Source organism: Stegostoma tigrinum, chromosome 11 (genome assembly GCF_030684315.1).
Source record: "Stegostoma tigrinum isolate sSteTig4 chromosome 11, sSteTig4.hap1, whole genome shotgun sequence".
NCBI lineage: Eukaryota > Metazoa > Chordata > Chondrichthyes > Orectolobiformes > Stegostomatidae > Stegostoma > Stegostoma tigrinum.
In genome coordinates this window covers 14,847,050-14,863,926 of record NC_081364.1, presented here as the reverse complement: position 1 = coordinate 14,863,926, position 16,877 = coordinate 14,847,050, and the positions used below count along the sequence as shown (strand labels likewise).

At 42.5% G+C, this 16,877-nt stretch overlaps 1 protein-coding gene across 7 annotated transcripts in view; it reads right to left on the bottom strand.

Annotated features, from left to right (window-relative positions):
- Positions 1 to 9,487: 9,487 nt before the first annotated feature.
- The window catches only part of LOC125460303 (semaphorin-3F), a 232,588-nt gene continuing 225,198 nt past the window's right edge, over positions 9,488 to 16,877 (bottom strand). For all 7 annotated transcript variants that reach the window (XM_048547631.2, XM_048547629.2, XM_048547630.2 and 4 more), the window contains one exon: positions 9,488 to 11,889. In XM_048547631.2, coding sequence (XP_048403588.2) covers positions 11,446 to 11,889 — 444 coding nt within the window. In that variant the 3' untranslated portion in view covers positions 9,488 to 11,445. The remainder of the gene's footprint in view (positions 11,890 to 16,877) is intronic.

Below are 16,877 nucleotides of genomic sequence, written 5' to 3'. Positions count from 1 at the left end.
AGTAATGCTGAATTTTTAAACTCTATTTCCGTTACTACTTTGTACCTAACTTTTTTTGTACCTAGATATCTTTGTACCTAAGATGGTGCCTTGTGGGGTGACATTAAACACTTTTCAATACACTCCTATTCTTGAGTACATGTGACAATTAAAATCAAAGTCAAAATCTAAACCTTTACTTCTGGAAGACAGCGATAGGAAGAGCCTCTCAGAATTGGGCAGAACCTTCCCAGCCACTGAACAACGTAAACACCGGCAAGAAAGTTGGAAAGATCAGGTGAGTCTGGTAGGAATGAGATTGCTGAAGTTGAGAGCAAAAGATCCTACCGAAGTTTGAATGATGAGACAAAAATCTCACCAACAGGTAGTGAGAGATCTATTTGCAAGTATTAGCATGTACTACCCTCTCATTAATGGTTAATCTTGCCTCATAAACAGTTTTTCCTTCTCTCACTTGCTGGATATAAACTAGATGGCAACAAGTTAGAGTGGTACCCGGTGGCTCCATCTCACTGCTTACCTCGCTGGAGCTCCATCATAGACATCAATCACTAAAGTTTCAGTGGCATGCTTCATGGGCAGGGACTACATGCATTCTCTGTCTATAGATAGAACATAGAACATTACAGCACAGTACAGGCCCTTCGGCCCTCGATGTTGTGCCGACCTGTCATACCGATCTGAAGCCCATCTAACCTACACTATTCCATGTACGTCCATATGCTTATCCAATGACGACTTAAATGTACCTAAAGTTGGCGAATCTAGTACCATTGCAGGCAAAGCATTCCATTCCCTTTCTACTCTCTGAGTAAAGAAACTACCTCTGACATCTGCCCTATATCTTTCGCCCCTCAATTTAAAGCTATGCCCCCTCGTGCTTGGCAGATAGTGGTCTCACTGCACATCTTCAATCCATATCCTGCATGCCTCTGTGGCACTTTGGAGTGCACTGGTACCTTTTTATTGCAATGCCGTTGCCAGAGCACTTTGCACACACATTTCTGGCACCCGACTCTTAGATTGGTTCAGCCTGCATCTCAGGGTTCCTCCCATAACACTTCATCTTTTTGCACCTAATTGGATGCTCACAGCATTTCTGACTTGCCTGTTCACCCTTTTCCCCATCAGCCAGATCTTTAAGACTCACAGCAGTTCTGTCTTGACTTGCATTTTAGCAAAGCCACAAAGGGCAGCTTATCATAGTTGCCAGCAGTGATCAGTTAAGGGGGTGGTCCCTTGAGGCATGATCTTGTGATGCATGCATCTCAGTCCTGAATCATGTGCCAACAGCCTTTACATCAAAAAAACTGAGTGTGCATTAACTGAATAGCCAAGTCCTAATGTCTAATTGGAATAGTCCTCAGTCAATTTCAGGGAGACCTCTTTCTGTCAGAAGCTTCCAACGCATTAAGTGAGGAGCAGCCTCTGATTTCACTCCAGGGGCTTGGGCATGGTCAGGATGCTTTCGGTGTCAGGGTCAGGATTCCTCTCCTTGTAGAGTGTTAGGATCCTAATGTTAGGCTCTTTCTCCCCTATTATGGGCTTTTTCCCTCCTGGAATGAGCCGGATTGTGAGTTGAAAGTGGGCTACAGAGCTGTAAGTGCTGGTGCCAGTTGGTGAAAAGTGGTGACTTGTCCCAAGTGAGCGAATAGAGGTCTTGCTGGGTTAGTGTTGGATGATATTGGGTGAGTAAGAGACACTGAGGGAAGAGGTTGCAGGAAATAGAGAAGCAGGTAGAAAGGGCTCCTATGGTGTAGTGGTAGTGTCCCTACCTCTGGGCCAGGGGACTTGGGTTCAAGTCGCACCTACTCCGGAGATGTATAATAACATCTCTAAACAGGTTGATGATAAAAGTCCCTGAGTGGTAGGTCATGTGCTTTGGTGAGATTAGTGCAGCAGAATGGAATGTGTTAGGACATGGGAAAGGCCATTATCTTTCTTCCTGCATTGCTGGACATTTCTTTGGATCGTGGAACCAGCACTGACCTGGGTGGCAGAGTTTCATAGTGTAGTCTCCTCTTCTGCTACTGAGGCTAGAGAACAGCCCTCCTTTACCCCACCCATCCATCGGGACAAAGAGGTCCCTGTTGACAAATTAGGTTCCTCCAATGGTCTGGGACGTTACACATCAATAGTGCATGGCAGCTTTGGATAGATAGCACTTCACCTGGTGCAATACTGGTATTTAAAAATGATGACAGCACAAGGAATCCCTTGAGGTCCCAGCAGAAAGGAATACTTTCACCAGGTTGCAGGATATGAACAACAGCGTAGTATTGGGATGTGGTACATAGGTAATGAAGCAAATTTGGGAAAATTACCTGACAAAACTCACTAGAGGTCATGGAGAGAAACCCTCCATGGAACTCACCACAATTGACAGTTAACTGATTTCTGGTAAAATACATTGTCTTGAATTTCCTGAGTAAGCTGTGTCTGCCAAGATCCAAGTGATAACCACACATGATTGATGATCTGACAGCACAGGTAATGCCCCTAGATCAACAGATGTCTGTCTTTACAATACCTGAACATTTTGCCTTTAAAAATGTCCATTTTTGGACATGACCAAAATATTTTATTTTAAGTAAGTTTCTGCAAAGAGAAATCTGATTTTCCCCCTTTAATGTGCATGTGCATCACTGATTAATTACATGGTTTGGGTGCTTAGAGGTGTAAACATTAATATTTTCATATTACAAATTCTTTGTATTAATCAATCCTGCATTTTCTTTGACAGATTTTGCTATCTAATAAATTGGTAAGTTTATGTTTACTAAATAAACCAAGTTGAGGACTTTTTTTATTCTAAGCATTTAACTGACCATGTAGGAACCTGGGTAAAAGATTGTAAAATTTATGTTTTCTCCTATCCAGCAGTGGGACTAGAGAAGGACAATGCACTTCCTCTATCTCAGTCATAGCAAAAGAGATGAGGGGAGTATAGGGGTTGAAGGTTTCAAGAAGGAAATGTAAAAAATAGACTTGGGTTGAATGCAACGTAGCCACAAATGATGGACAAAGAGAAGTGGGGAATACAATAAAAACTGCATCCACAGAACTCAAGAGTTGGTGAGGGGTTGTACCATAGCAAGTAGAGTTGGTTATGTAGATGCTATGGAAGTAACTTAATCTAAGAAGTCATCAGGCGTGAGGATGGGAATGATGAACATTCTCATAAGTGTGACGTTTTTTATTGAACTCAGTTTCGCATTTCTTCCTAATTCTTGAATTTTCAGTGGTGCTCTCCATTTGGCCCTTCACCTAGTTTTCTGGAGTTGAAAAGATGTACAGAGGACCTCAGCCAGATTTTTTGACATGACATAGATTATCTCCATTACCCATACCTTATTCTCATTTGCTAGCCTAGCATTAGTTGGACAATTTGTATGTTGTTTGTCTCTTCACCTCCGGTGACATTGTTCTGTTTTATACATACCAAAGTGCTTCTTAATGTTGGAATTAGTGCCAACAAGACAGAATTGCCATAAGTTCAACCTGGATAAATGCGAGGTGATGCATTTTGGAAGGTCGAATTTGAAAGCTGAGTACAGGATTAAGGATAGGATTCTTGGCAGCGTGGAGGAACAGAGGGATCTTGGTGTGCAGATACATAGATCCCTTAAAATGGCCACCCAAGTGGACAGGGTTGTTAAGAAAGCATATGGTGTTTTGGCTTTCATTAACAGGGGGATTGAGTTTAAGAGTCGTGAGATCTTGTTGCAGCTCTATAAAACTTTGGTTAGACCGCACTTGGAATACTGCGTCCAGTTCTGGGCGCCCTATTATAGGAAAGATGTGGATGCTTTGGAGAGGGTTCAGAGGAGGTTTACCAGGATGCTGCCTGGACTGGAGGGCTTATCTTATGAAGAGAGGTTGACTGAGCTCGGTCTCTTTTCATTGGAGAAAAGGAGGAGGAGAGGGGACCTAATTGAGGTATACAAGATAATGAGAGGCATAGATAGAGTCGATAGCCAGAGACTATTTCCCAGGGCAGAAATGGCTAGCACGAGGGGTCATAGTTTTAAGCTGGTTGGTGGAAAGTATAGAGGGGATGTCAGAGGCAGGTTCTTTACGCAGAGAGTTGTGAGAGCATGGAATGCGTTGCCGGCAGCAGTTGTGGAAGCAAGGTCATTGGGGTCATTTAAGAGACTGCTGGACATGCATATGGTCACAGAAATTTGAGGGTGCATCCATGAGGATCAATGGTCGGCACAACATTGTGGGCTGAAGGGCCTGTTCTGTGCTGTACTGTTCTATGTTCTATGTTCTAAGATAATATGTTAGTTCTCTGATGATGTCAGTTTTTTGACATTGTGCGGTTTAGTGCTTCTCTCAAATAGTTTTCTTGTCTGCTGTCAAAACATGTAATTATATTTTTTTTGTTGCAAATCCCACATCCATTGATAATTCTATATGTGAGGCTGCAGTCTCAAACATCTTTCAATACCCTGAGCTATTTCAGACACAATGAAAGCTCATATTCAAAACCATCTGGCTTGCAATGCACCATACAAGGTATAATATAGAATGAGTAATTGTAGTGGAATGTGTTCCACAGGTATTGAATTAACCGGCTGTTCGATTGGAATCATTGCATTCATCGTACGTTTTGGCATTATTTTGAAACTGTCTAACTCACACTGACACTGTTACATACTGGAATTCTGCATGCCTAGGGTGGGGTTTTTTTCAGTGCTGGTTTCAGTATGAAGACTTCATCAGCATGTCTTGTGAAGTTTCAGCTCATCTTCTCCCATTTGCTTGAGTTGGATCTTTCAGCAGGTTAGCATAGAAATCAATTTATTTGGGAGTACCCAGGGATCTCTCCCCTTCAGTGGAAGACAGACTGAGGCCTCAGTTAATGGAGGATAGTATTAGACCAGCATTAAATTATAGAAGGTGGCCATTTGACCCATTGCATCCATGCTGGCTCTCGGTACTGGATTTGCGTATAGGAGTAGGGACGTAAGGATTTGAGTGTAGGAGTAGGGATGTCTTGCTGCCGTTGTACCTGGCCTTCTGAGGCCACACCTTGAGTATTATGTGCAGTTTTGGTCTGCTTATCTAGTGAAGGACATTCTTGCTATTGACGGAGTCCTGTGAAAACTGATTCCTGGGATGGCAGAACTGATTTATGAGGAAAGACTGGATTGACAGGGCTTGTACTTGCTGGAATGTGGAAGAGTTGATGGGGGGAGGGGCATCTCATAGAAGCATATAATATCCTGTTGGGACTGGACAGGCTAGATGCAGGAAGAATGTTCCCAATGTTGGGGACGTCTAGAACTGGAGGTCACAGTCTAAGAATAAGGGGTAAACCATTCAGGACTGAGATGTGATGGAATTTTTTTCACTCAGGGTTGTGAACCTGTGGAGTTCTCTCCCATAGAAAGCTACTGGGGCCAGTTTGTTGGATATATTCAAGAGAGAGTTGGACATGGCCCTTGCAGCTAAAGGCATTAAGGGGTATGGACAGAGAGAAAGAGTGGGATACTGAACTTGCATGATCTACCCTGATCATATTGAATGATGGTGCAAGCTTGAAGGGATGAATGGCCTACTCCTGTATCTGTTTTCTATGTTTGCTAAGGAGCAATTCATGTATTGCCACTTGCCTGTTCTCTCCCTACATTCTTGCACATTCCCCACGTCAAATATTTTCAATATTTAGAAAATGTGTGTTGTAGAAGGAAGCCACTCAGTCCATCATGTCAGTGCTGGCTGAAAGATAAACCATCTGACCTAACATCATTTTCCAGTACATGGTCCTCGTCCCTGGAGGTCACAGTATTTCAAATGCATATCAGGGCAAACTACTTAAGCCTGAGATGACGAGCAATGTCTTCACACAGAGGGTAGAAAATTCCCTAGCTCAGAGGGTTGCGGAAGTTCAGTCATTATGTTCAAGATAGAGATTAATAAATTTTTACATACCAATGACAGTAAGGAATATGGGGATTGTTTGGGGGGAAATGGCTTTGAGATAGATGATTATCTAAGTCTTGTGACAGTGGAGCAGATGCAAGGGGCTGATGACCTCCTCCTGCTCCTATCCAGATGTTTTTTAAATAACTTGAAGGTTTCATGAATGTAAACCCATTGTTCAGTGATCCAGATGTTGAGGATCCAGTGACCAGTCATGAATCAGTTGGATGTCTTGGCAGTAATACTGAGTGGAATTAATTTTTTTGGTTTTGTCCATCCTGGAGATCTGGCCTTATGCAGTGGGTGGTGCTTTTCTGAGATTGTCTTTTCTGCTATTCCTAGTTTCTGAGTCAACTGTGCTACTTGTGTTTCTATGAACAATAGGCATCTCTGGTCACCTGAAGTAAAATTCACTAATCTGTTATTATTTCAATCATGGTTTACTGATCCTACCGTGTGAGCTGTGATGTGTTTTATTTGGTACATTTGCTGAGTATACTGTGTGCACTTTGGCAGGAAGAATAGAAAAGTAGACTATTACTTAAATGGTGAGACTGCAGCATGTTGCAATACAATGGATCTTAGGGGAGGTGGTGTCATTGTGGTATTGTCAATGGGCTTCTAACCCCAAGGCCCAGTCTAATGTTCTGAGTTTGCAGCACATCATTATTGAATTGATTCAAAATTCATTTGGAATTAAAAGCTAGCCTAATGATGGCCATGAAACTAATGCTGTATATCATAAACAAGGTTCCCTTAAGCTGCATCGTTGCTCTGAGGGTTACTCTGAGGCTCTGTGCACACCAAGTGGTGAGCTGACACAAAAATAAAGAGGGAGCATTAGTTGTAAAGAGCCATATGGTTTGCCTCCTTGACCTGACACAACGTGTCTGTCTTCTCTCCCACCCATCCACTCCTTCCACTTCACTGACCAATCCCCACCACTGTCTACCTGCACTCACCTATCACCATCCTACCTACCTTCCTCATCCCACTCCTCCCCTCTCTATTTATTTCAGAGCTCCCTACCCCCTCCCCCATTTCTGAAGAAGTGTTCCGACCCGAGACGTCAGCTTTCCTGCTCCTCTGATGCTGCCTGGCCTGCTGTGTTCCTCCAGCTCCACATTGTGTTATCCCTGACTCCAGCATCTGCAGTTCTTACTATCTCTGATATGGTTTGCCAATGTCCATTAGGTGATGAAACTGCCATCCATGGCTGGTCTGGTCTACACGTGATGCTAGACCCACAGCAATATATTTGACTGTTAACTGCCTTCTGAAATGACCTAGTACATGCCACTCAGTTTAAGGGCAATTGGAAGTTTAACAAATGCTGGCCTAGCCAGTGACACTCACACCCAACAAAAATAAAATGTGTGCCCTCATAACTAATTTACAAACATTAAAAAGAAGACACGGCAAATAGGTAAGAAAATGGAATGTTAGCCTTGGTTGCAAGTGGGAGAGAGTATAAAATTAGTGATAACAAGGTGTAGAGCTGGATGAACACAGCAGGCCAAGCTGCATCAGAAGAGCAGGAAGGCCGATGTTTCGGGCCTAGACCCTTCGTCAGAAGAAGGCATTGGCCCGAAACGTCAGCCTTCCTGCTCCTCTGATGCTACTTGGCCTGCTGTGTTCATCCAGCTCTACACCTTGTTATCTCAGATTCTCCAGCATGTGCAGTTCCTACTAGCTCTGATAAAATCAGAGTGGTCTTGCTACAGATACACAAAGCATGTGTATCTGTGTGTGTGTGTGTGTGTGTGTGTGTGTGTGTGTGTGTGTGTGTGTGTATAATGTGTGTAATTCTGACCTCCTTGCCTAAGGAAGGATATCTTTACATTGGAAGCAGTTCAGAGTTGGTTTAATGGGCTGATTTCTGGGAAGGAAGTTTTTTTTAAGATAGTAGGTTGAACAAGTTAGACCTGTTCAATTGGAGTTGAGAAGAATGAAAGGTGCTCTTACTGAAACATATTAAGAGGGAAGTTGACGGGGTGGATGCTGAGAGGATGTTACACCTCATGGAGTGGAAATCTACAATCACTGGCACAGTTTCGAAATATGGGGTCTCTGAAATATATATGAGAAGTAATTTCCTCTCTCAGACAGTAAACACTGTTTTGAATTCTCTTCCCTCAAGAAGATTGGGTCATTGAACATACTCAAAGTTGAATATAGCAGAGTCAGATTTTTGATTTAAGTGGGAGTCAAGCATTAAGGGGTCAGGGACAGTCAGGCAAGTGAGATCAAACCCACAATTAGATCAGCCTTGGTATTATTAAATAGAAGTTCAAGGGGGCTGATTCATCTATTTCTTATGATATCCTGTTCAGATCTACAGAGCATACGATTTCCAAACGTCATTACAGAGCTTCCTCAATGGTAGTTAATTATCTGCAAACTGAGTAGTGAGGTGCAGTATGCAATAGTTCAATACATCTGCAAGGCTGATGCTGATAAATGTGTTGAAACTTCAGATCTCAGAGGATTCTGAAATGGGGTTACTATTGGCCTTAAGCTCTTTGCAACAAGTTCATCTCTGTTGCTTCCGAAAGATATATCTATTGGAAGTAAAGGAGAGAGGAACAACCAAGTCTTCTTGCAATGTTGGATGTTGTAGCCAAAGTGGTATTGGGAGATTACAATGGATCAAAGTTTTGGAGAAGATTTATAGCTTGGTTTGTGGATGAGGTTGTTGACATGTTTGCCAAAGTGGTGGGTTTGGTTGCAAATTCTTCTTTGGTGAATTTTATCGCAGTGAGGATCTTGTTTATGTGACGGTGTGTTTTTATAGTTTTGTGTTGTTTACTAATCACAAAGGTGATATCTACTGGTTTGCAGACAAATCCATCAGCTCAGCGAGCATGTCTACAACCTCATTCAATGGATTCAGTGTCCCTAGACCAGGAAATGGAGAAAAATGTATCAGTTGGCTTTTCTGCTGATACATGTGCATGCCATATCAGGCAGTTAAAAAAATAGAACTAGGGGCAGAGCATCAAAATAAGGGGGAGCAGATTTAGGATTGAGCTGAGGAGGAACTTCTTTTCCCAAAGGGTCGTGGACAGTGGAATTCCTTGCCCAGTGAAACAGTGAGGCTGCCCTGCTGAGCCTTATTAAGGCAAAGATAGAAAAATAAGTGTTATAGTGAACAGGCAGGTAAGTGGAGCTGAGTCCGTGAGAAAGATCAGCCATGATCTTATTAAATGGCAGAGCATGCTTGATGGCTTGCTCCTTCTCCTGTTTATGTTTTTTATATCCTTATAGAAGGGCATTGCTCTAAGCTTTCTAATCACAGTCGTAAAGCTTGCTCCTGCTCTGTCTATACTTGTGAAAATGGATACTTGGGTGATGGTTCATAGAAAAGGCTCAACATTTGTGAAAATATACATCAATAGAAAACACCCTTGTCTTAAGGCTTGGAAGGGATATATTTTTGGTCAGGAATCCCTGCGTTGACTGGCCAGATGGTGAGAAATCCTAGTGGTCCATATCACTGAGATCTGGTCAACTCACCTGTTTCAAAACACAATAATTGGAGTCCTCAAACACAGTGTACATTAAAGAGATGAGCCAGTGTTTATTTGGTTTGATTTCATCCACAGGATCTCTGTGTTCTTTCACTCCAGTAACTGCATTGTGTTGTGTCAGCTGCACAGAACATAAATGACAAGTACACGCAAGAACTTTTCTTATTTAGATTTACAATTATTTACATATGACAGAATATATGTTCACTGACATTTGAGCCAAGTTTAATAAAGTTATTAAAAATAAACTTGCTTCCTTTTAAAAAAAACAAACATGAGAAGCCAAGTTAAGTGACATCACAGAATATATTATATACCATTACTGTAGAATGCCCTATCGGAAGGAATTGTTTTTGCGCATTTTCCAGCACACAATTTAGATTTTTTTTCAATATTCTTTTAATAAAAGTAACAGCAACAACAACAAAAAGTTTTTTTATTAAAAAACACGACTTTAACAAATTATACAACCTTTTCTTCCAAAGCTATTTAATTTATAAGGATAAAAATAAAAAAAACAAAAAAGCAGTCTGAGGGGTAGACCACATTAACTATTAATGCATTCTAATATAAAATACAATGCAAGTTTTAAAAAAAAATTCTACAGATGAGACTGAGTAATTTTTAAAGGAGATCCCTATTCATCTGAATTGAGGTGTAATGCTTAACACTATAAAGCCTGTACACTTGCTGGTGTTGTCTCTCAGGTATCTCCTATGCTCTTGGTTAGAAGTTTGTATTCCACGATCATTTTACACATATATTGCATTCCATAATTTGTGAAGGATTTTGTCAGCTAGAAGATACAGTTAGGAAGAGGATCAAAGGACGGTACAGTTCAGCAACTGAGGCAAGAGTGCAATGGAGGGCATTCACACTCTATTTGAAGCGATCTAATGTGAACTCTATTCTCTATTCATGGCAAGAGGCAGTAAGGAGCATACATTTTTCAACTGAACAGCCTTGTCGTCTTGTGGGAAGTCTCTGTGGCACCTCATGTCCCATTCAGTCAGCCGCTTGAACGAAACGCTACGTTGTCACGGAGACAGCAAGTTCAGCTTCATACAAAAGGGCCCCTGGTGTTCTGATGGACTCCTGTTGTAACTTCGATGAGGGTGCTGCAGTGAGCTGCAAAGGGCCTGGGAATAATTGTGTCATCTCCAACCATAAGGGTGGAGTTCTCAGCCTTTCCCAAATAAGGCTGCGATGTTAGGAATGGATAGGGGACCAATGGTGGTCATAGTGGGGATTGGTTGGGAATGGTTACAATTTGGGAGGTCTGGAGTTCTTATGATCTGATCAATAATCAAAGGCTGGTATAGCGACTGGGATCTGGCATAACTGGGGCAGTACGTGGTTTGAATAAATTAAGTTCTTTTTTCTTAAAGACAGTAGATCATTTCGTTGACACTCTTACAAAGAGACAATTTTGAAGGATGCCCCAGGTTAGGGGCAAGAATACCCTGGATCTCATATTAGAGAAGGGCAAGATGCCCAAAATGTGACATTATGCTTATATTTTGTACATCCTCTGTCACTGGGTCCATCCTATTACTTAAACAAACACAGGGAATGCTGGAGAAACTCAACAGGTGTGGCAGCCTCTGTGGAGCGAGAAACAGAGTTAACATTTCAAGTTCAGTACAACTCTTCCTCCATCCCCTTACTTAATTGAGCATGGACTGTTATCTCCAAAACAATTGTTCCCCAGTCACCACCATCTTGAAGCAGAGGATAAAACATTAACTGAGACTTGCAGTGCTAAGTGTACAACTGTCATCCTTTACAACCCAAAAAGTTATGTAGCAATTCAGGGGAATACAGTTCCCCCTTAAGTACCTATGTATCATACATAATGTAATGGGGACTTTTGTTGTAAGTACAAGGAAGTTGAATTATCATACTATATACAGCCTACAATAAATACTGTCTGTTGTAAGGGAAGTTATACTTTATATTAAAGAAATTCTATGATCTCGGAGCTTCATGTCTGCTGGAGGGGGGCTGAATGGTGATTTCTGCGGTTTCGTGGCTTTTTCTGTTCTCTGATGGGTTTTGCTTTCAGCTGTTTGTTCAAGTTCTCTTTTAGGACGTTGGTTGGTCGCTGCCAGTAATCCTCGCAGTACTGGTTGATGAGGCCCATTTCCGGCTGGCTAAGCAACTGCAGCAGGTCCTTGTACTCTGGCTTCGGGGTCCGAGGGGTCCCTGGGTTACCTGCCTGCAGGTTGGCCACACCTGGAGAGGGCACCACTTGCGAGAGCACCACATGCACTGTCTCATTGTTTAGGACCCTCAGATGCACCCGGGCCAGCGCATGCTTGAAGTTGTTTTCTGTGGAGGTGCACTGATACACCCCAGCATCCGTCATCTGGAGGGATCGCAGGAGAAGACCTTGATCTGTCTTGAGGATCCGCTCGTCCACTTTGATCTGGAGAATAGCCAGGGAGAGAGAAAGAAACCACAGTGTAAATGGCGCCTTATTTATCAAATAAAAAGCGAAAGAACTGTGAATGCTGCAAATCAGGAACAAAAACAGAAGTTGCTAGAAAAGCTCAGCAGGTCTGGCAGCATCTGTGAAGGAAATAAACAGAATTAACGTTTCTGGTCTGTTCTGAGGAAGGGTCACCAGACTCGAAATGTTAACTCTGTTTTTCCTTTCACAGATGCTGCCAGACCTGATGAGCTTTTCCAGCAACTTTGTTTTTTGTTTTTGCGTCTTATTTATCCTCCATCTCTTCATTGCGCCATGAGCGCTTCATTGAAAAATACAGAATCCGAATGGAATTAAAAACAAAATACTGTTTGATTTGAAACTCTGCCATAAGAAAACGGGAAATGTTAGAGAAAGGAGTTAATGTTTTGAGTTGAATCACAGTGTAAGCATACAAGGTAGGCTATTTAGGCCTGAGATGAGGAGAAATGTCTTCACCCAGAGGGTAGTGAGCCCATGGGATTCTCTGTCACAGAATAAAACCTGAAAGAACTATGGAAGCTGTAAATCAGAAACAAAAAAAAATCAGAAACTTGCTGGAAAAGCTCAGCAGGTCTGACAGCAGTTCTGAGGAGGGGTCACTGGAGCTGAAACATTAATTCTGCTTTCTCTCCCCAGATCCTGCCAGATCTGCTGAACTTGTCCAGCAATTTCTGTTTTTGCCTCTGCCACAGAGAGTAGTTGAAGTCAAAACACTGAATGTTTTCAAGAAGGATTTAGATAAAGATGTCAGGGTAAAGAGACCAAAAGTTTTGCGGAGAAAGTCGAAACCGGGTACTGAGTTGGATGATCACTGTATCATAGATAATGGGAACTGCAGATGCTGGAGATTCCAAGATAATAAAATGTGAGGCTGGATGAACACAGCAGGCCAAGCAGCATCTCAGGAGCACATGATGAAGGGTCTAGGCCCGAAACGTCAGCTTTTGTGCTCCTGAGATGCTGCTTGGCCTGCTGTGTTCATCCAGCCTCACATTTTATTATCTTGATCACTGTATCATGTTGACTGGCAGAAGAAGTTTGAGGCCTTAATAGCTTGCCCCGTCCCCATTTTCTATGACTTCCTCAAAACAGGAATTCAAGGTCAATATACCCTCAAGCAAACTGAGAGAACTGGCTATTAAAATTATTTAACTTTTATTTTAACCTGAAAATATTTATTATACTTAGGGTGGCATGGTGGCTCAGTGGTTAGCACTGCTGCCTCACACCGCCAGGGACTCGGCTTCAATTCCACCCTCAGGCGACTATCTGTGTGGAATTTGCACATTCTCCCCGTGTCTGCGTGGGTTTCCTCCAGGTGCTCCGGTTTCCTCCCACAGTCCAAAGATGTGTAGGCTAAGTGGACTGGCCATGATAAATTGCCCATAGTGTTCAGGGATGTGTAGATTAGGTGGGTTATAGGGGGAAATAGTCTGGATGAGATGCTTTGAGGGTCAGTGTGGTCTTGTTGGGCTAAAGGACCTGTTTCCACACTGTAAGGATTCTATGATCTATGATGTTCACATGGTCACCTTGGTATATTACAAATGAGACCCAGTCTCTGGGTCACACAAGGTAAAAGATGTCATCCCATTGCCTTGTTTGAACTAATCAGAACTCACAGCAGTAGCACACAGACCAAATTGATTCCAACCTCCAGAGTAGAGAGCAGCCCAGTGTTCTATGGTGCTGTTAACCATCCTCAATACATCTGCATCAGAGAGTGTGTCTAACTCACTTTGAACAACAGCTGCATTAAAAAAAAACAGCCTGATTCAAAATCTCCAGTAAATAAAATACATGTTGATCGCTCGATGATAGAGGTTTAGGTTGAAATGACCCACATACACGAAGCACCACACAATTGATTCCTTGGTTACAAGCTCAGGGCAGACAGGACATGTGACATATTATTCACTGAGCTATTGAGCACATTTAATGCACAGTTCTGTTAAGTTGTGAAACTCTGCTTGTTATGGATCTAGCAGAGAGCTGCTAGGTTACAAATTGGCTGCTCCCAATTATAGTGCCTCTACAGATAGCATCATTTTGAGTTTTAGTGCCTCTTGAGATATCTAATAATAGCACCCACTCAGATAGCGCCAGATCCAATTAGAAGTCCCCCGCACATAGCAGCACTCCCAGACATACGTCTACTTCAGAGAGAATATTCCCAATGAGAGTGCCACTTTAGACAGCATCGCTTCATGCTCTAGTTGTCTTTGAAAGAGAGGCATGCCCAATTATCCAATCCTTCAGGCAGTACCATTTCCAATTAGCATTAAGTCTAGCTAGAAATTGTCCTTTTTCATTCTTTCACTGATGTGGTGTCATTCGCAAAGACAAGCTCTTGATTGGTTTGAAAAAAGTGCTGGTGTTGGAGCGGGTCCAGAGGAGGTTTACAATAATGATCCCAGGGATGAAGGGCTTCTTGCATGAGGAGTGGTTGAGGACTCTGGGTCTGTCTTTGAAGGAGTTCAGAAGGATGAAGGGAGTTTCGATTAAAATTTAAAGAATACTGACAGGCTTCGAATAGAGTGGACCTGGTGAAGGCATTTCCACTAGTAGGAGAGATGAGAACTTGAGGGTACAGCCTCAGAAATGAAGGATCAGGCCCTTTAGAACCGAGACGAGAAGGAATTTCTTCAGTCAGAGTGTGGTGAATCTGTGGAACTCGTTGCTGCAGAGGGCTGTGGAGGACAAGTCATTGAGTGACTTTAAGGCAGTGGTAGGTAGGTGCTTGATTAGTAAGGGGGTCAAGGGTTCCGGGAGAAGGCAGGAGAATGGGACTGAGAAACATTATTGAATGGTAGAGCAACTCAAAGGGCTGAGTGGCCTAATTCTGCTCCTATATCTTATGGTCCTGTTGTCTAATTCAGGAAACACTCGAGAGTTTACGACATTACTGTGGGTCTGGAGTTACTAATAGACTAGACTGGTAAGGACAGCAGATTTCCTTCCCTAAAGGGCATTGGTGTACCAAACTATTTTTTTAAACAGTAGTTTAATGGTCACAATTACTGAGATTGGATTCCAGATTAAGTTCGCTTCATTAAATTCCTTAGCAGATGCGGTGGCATTTCAACTCACATCTCCCAGATTCATTGTTCAATCTCTGAACTGCTAGCCCAATGATGTGTCCATTGTGCTAACATACCCTTAACTACCCATTCCAGCTTAGATACTCCTTTGTATAGCATCACTGGTTTATTGCTCAAGACAGGAGACACGCCATGAGGATATATCCTTGATTTTGTTCTCTGTGGCAAGGTGCTAGATTCACAGAGTCACAGAATTGTTACAGCACAGAGGAGGCCATTCTGCCCACTATACCTGTACTGGGTCTCCAAATGAGGATCTTGACTTGCGTCATTCTGCCTTCTTCCTGTAACTCTGCTGATCCTTCCTTTTCAAGAAAACACCTAATTCCTGATAGAAAGTCTTAACTTAACCTGTACCACCACACTCTCAGGTAGTACATTCCAGACCCTAACCACTCACTGCATATACAAAGATTTTCCTTATTTCACTTTTATCTTTTTGTTAAATATCAGTGCTTCTCGATCATTTCACAAGTGGGTACATTCTTCCCCTTTTTCACTCTGCCCAGGAAGTTCATGATTTCGAGCACATCTTATTAGCATTCTACTCTCCAAGGAAAACAGTCCCAGTTTCTTTCAAGTTTTTTTCCACAACTGGAATTCCTCATGTCTGGAATGATTTTATAAATCTCTTTTGCATTCTATCCAATGCTTTTACATCTTTCCTAATGTGTAGTGCACACAGCAGGAGCAATACTCCAGCTGAGGCCAAACTAGTGTTCTTAAATCACTTCAAAACAATCTCTTTACTCTTGTACTCCCCGTCTCTGTTATCAAAAGCTAGATTAGTAAATTTTTTTTAGGTTTTACTGGGTTATTGAAATGCTTTATTAACTACACTCTCAACCTGATACCCATCTTTAATGACTTACGCATCTCTGCTCCTGCGTCCCCTTCAGAGCTATTGCCTCGATTTTACATTGTTCTTCCCACCAAAATGAATCACTTCACATTTCCTTGCAATGAACTTAATCTGCTACTTGTCCGCCCACTTCCCCCAACTTGTCAAGGTCCTTCTGGAAGTTCTACACTGTCCCCTTCATGGTTCACAAAGTTTCCAAAATTGTGCCCTGTACATCATAAGACCATAAGACATAGGAGTGGAGGTAGGGCCATTTGGCCCATCGAGTCCACTCTGCCATTTAATCATGGCTGATAGGCATTTCAACTCCACTTCCCTGCAGTCTCCCCGTAGCCCTTGATTCCTTGTGAGATCAAGAATTTATCAATCTCTGTCTTGAAGACATTTAACGTCTCGGCCTCCACTGCGCTCTGTGACAATGAATTCCACAGGCCCACCACTCTCCGGCTGAAGAATTGTCTCCTCATTTCTGTCTTAAATTTACCCCCTCTAATTTTAAGGCTGTGCCCACAGGTCCTAGTCTCCCCGCCTAACGGAAACAACTTCCCAGCGTCCACCGTTTCTAAGCCATACATTATCTTGTAAGTTTCCATTAGATCTCCCCACCTTCTAAACTCTAATGAATACAATCCCAGGATCCTCAGCCGTTCATCGTACATTAAACCTACCATTCCAGGGATCATCCGTGTGAATCTCCGCTAGACATGTTCCAGCGCCAGTTTGTCCTTCCTGAGGTGTGGGGCCCAAAATTGGACACAGTATTCTAAATGGGGCCTAACTAGAGCTTTATAAAGCCTCAGAAGCACATCACTGCTTTTATATTCCAACCCTCTTGAGATAAACGACAACTTTACATTCGCTTTCTTAATCACGTACTCTACCCGCAAGTTAACCTTTAGAGAATCCTGGACCAATGCTCCCAGATCCCTTTGTACTTCTGCTTTATGAATTTTCTCACCGTTTAGAAAATAGTCCATGCT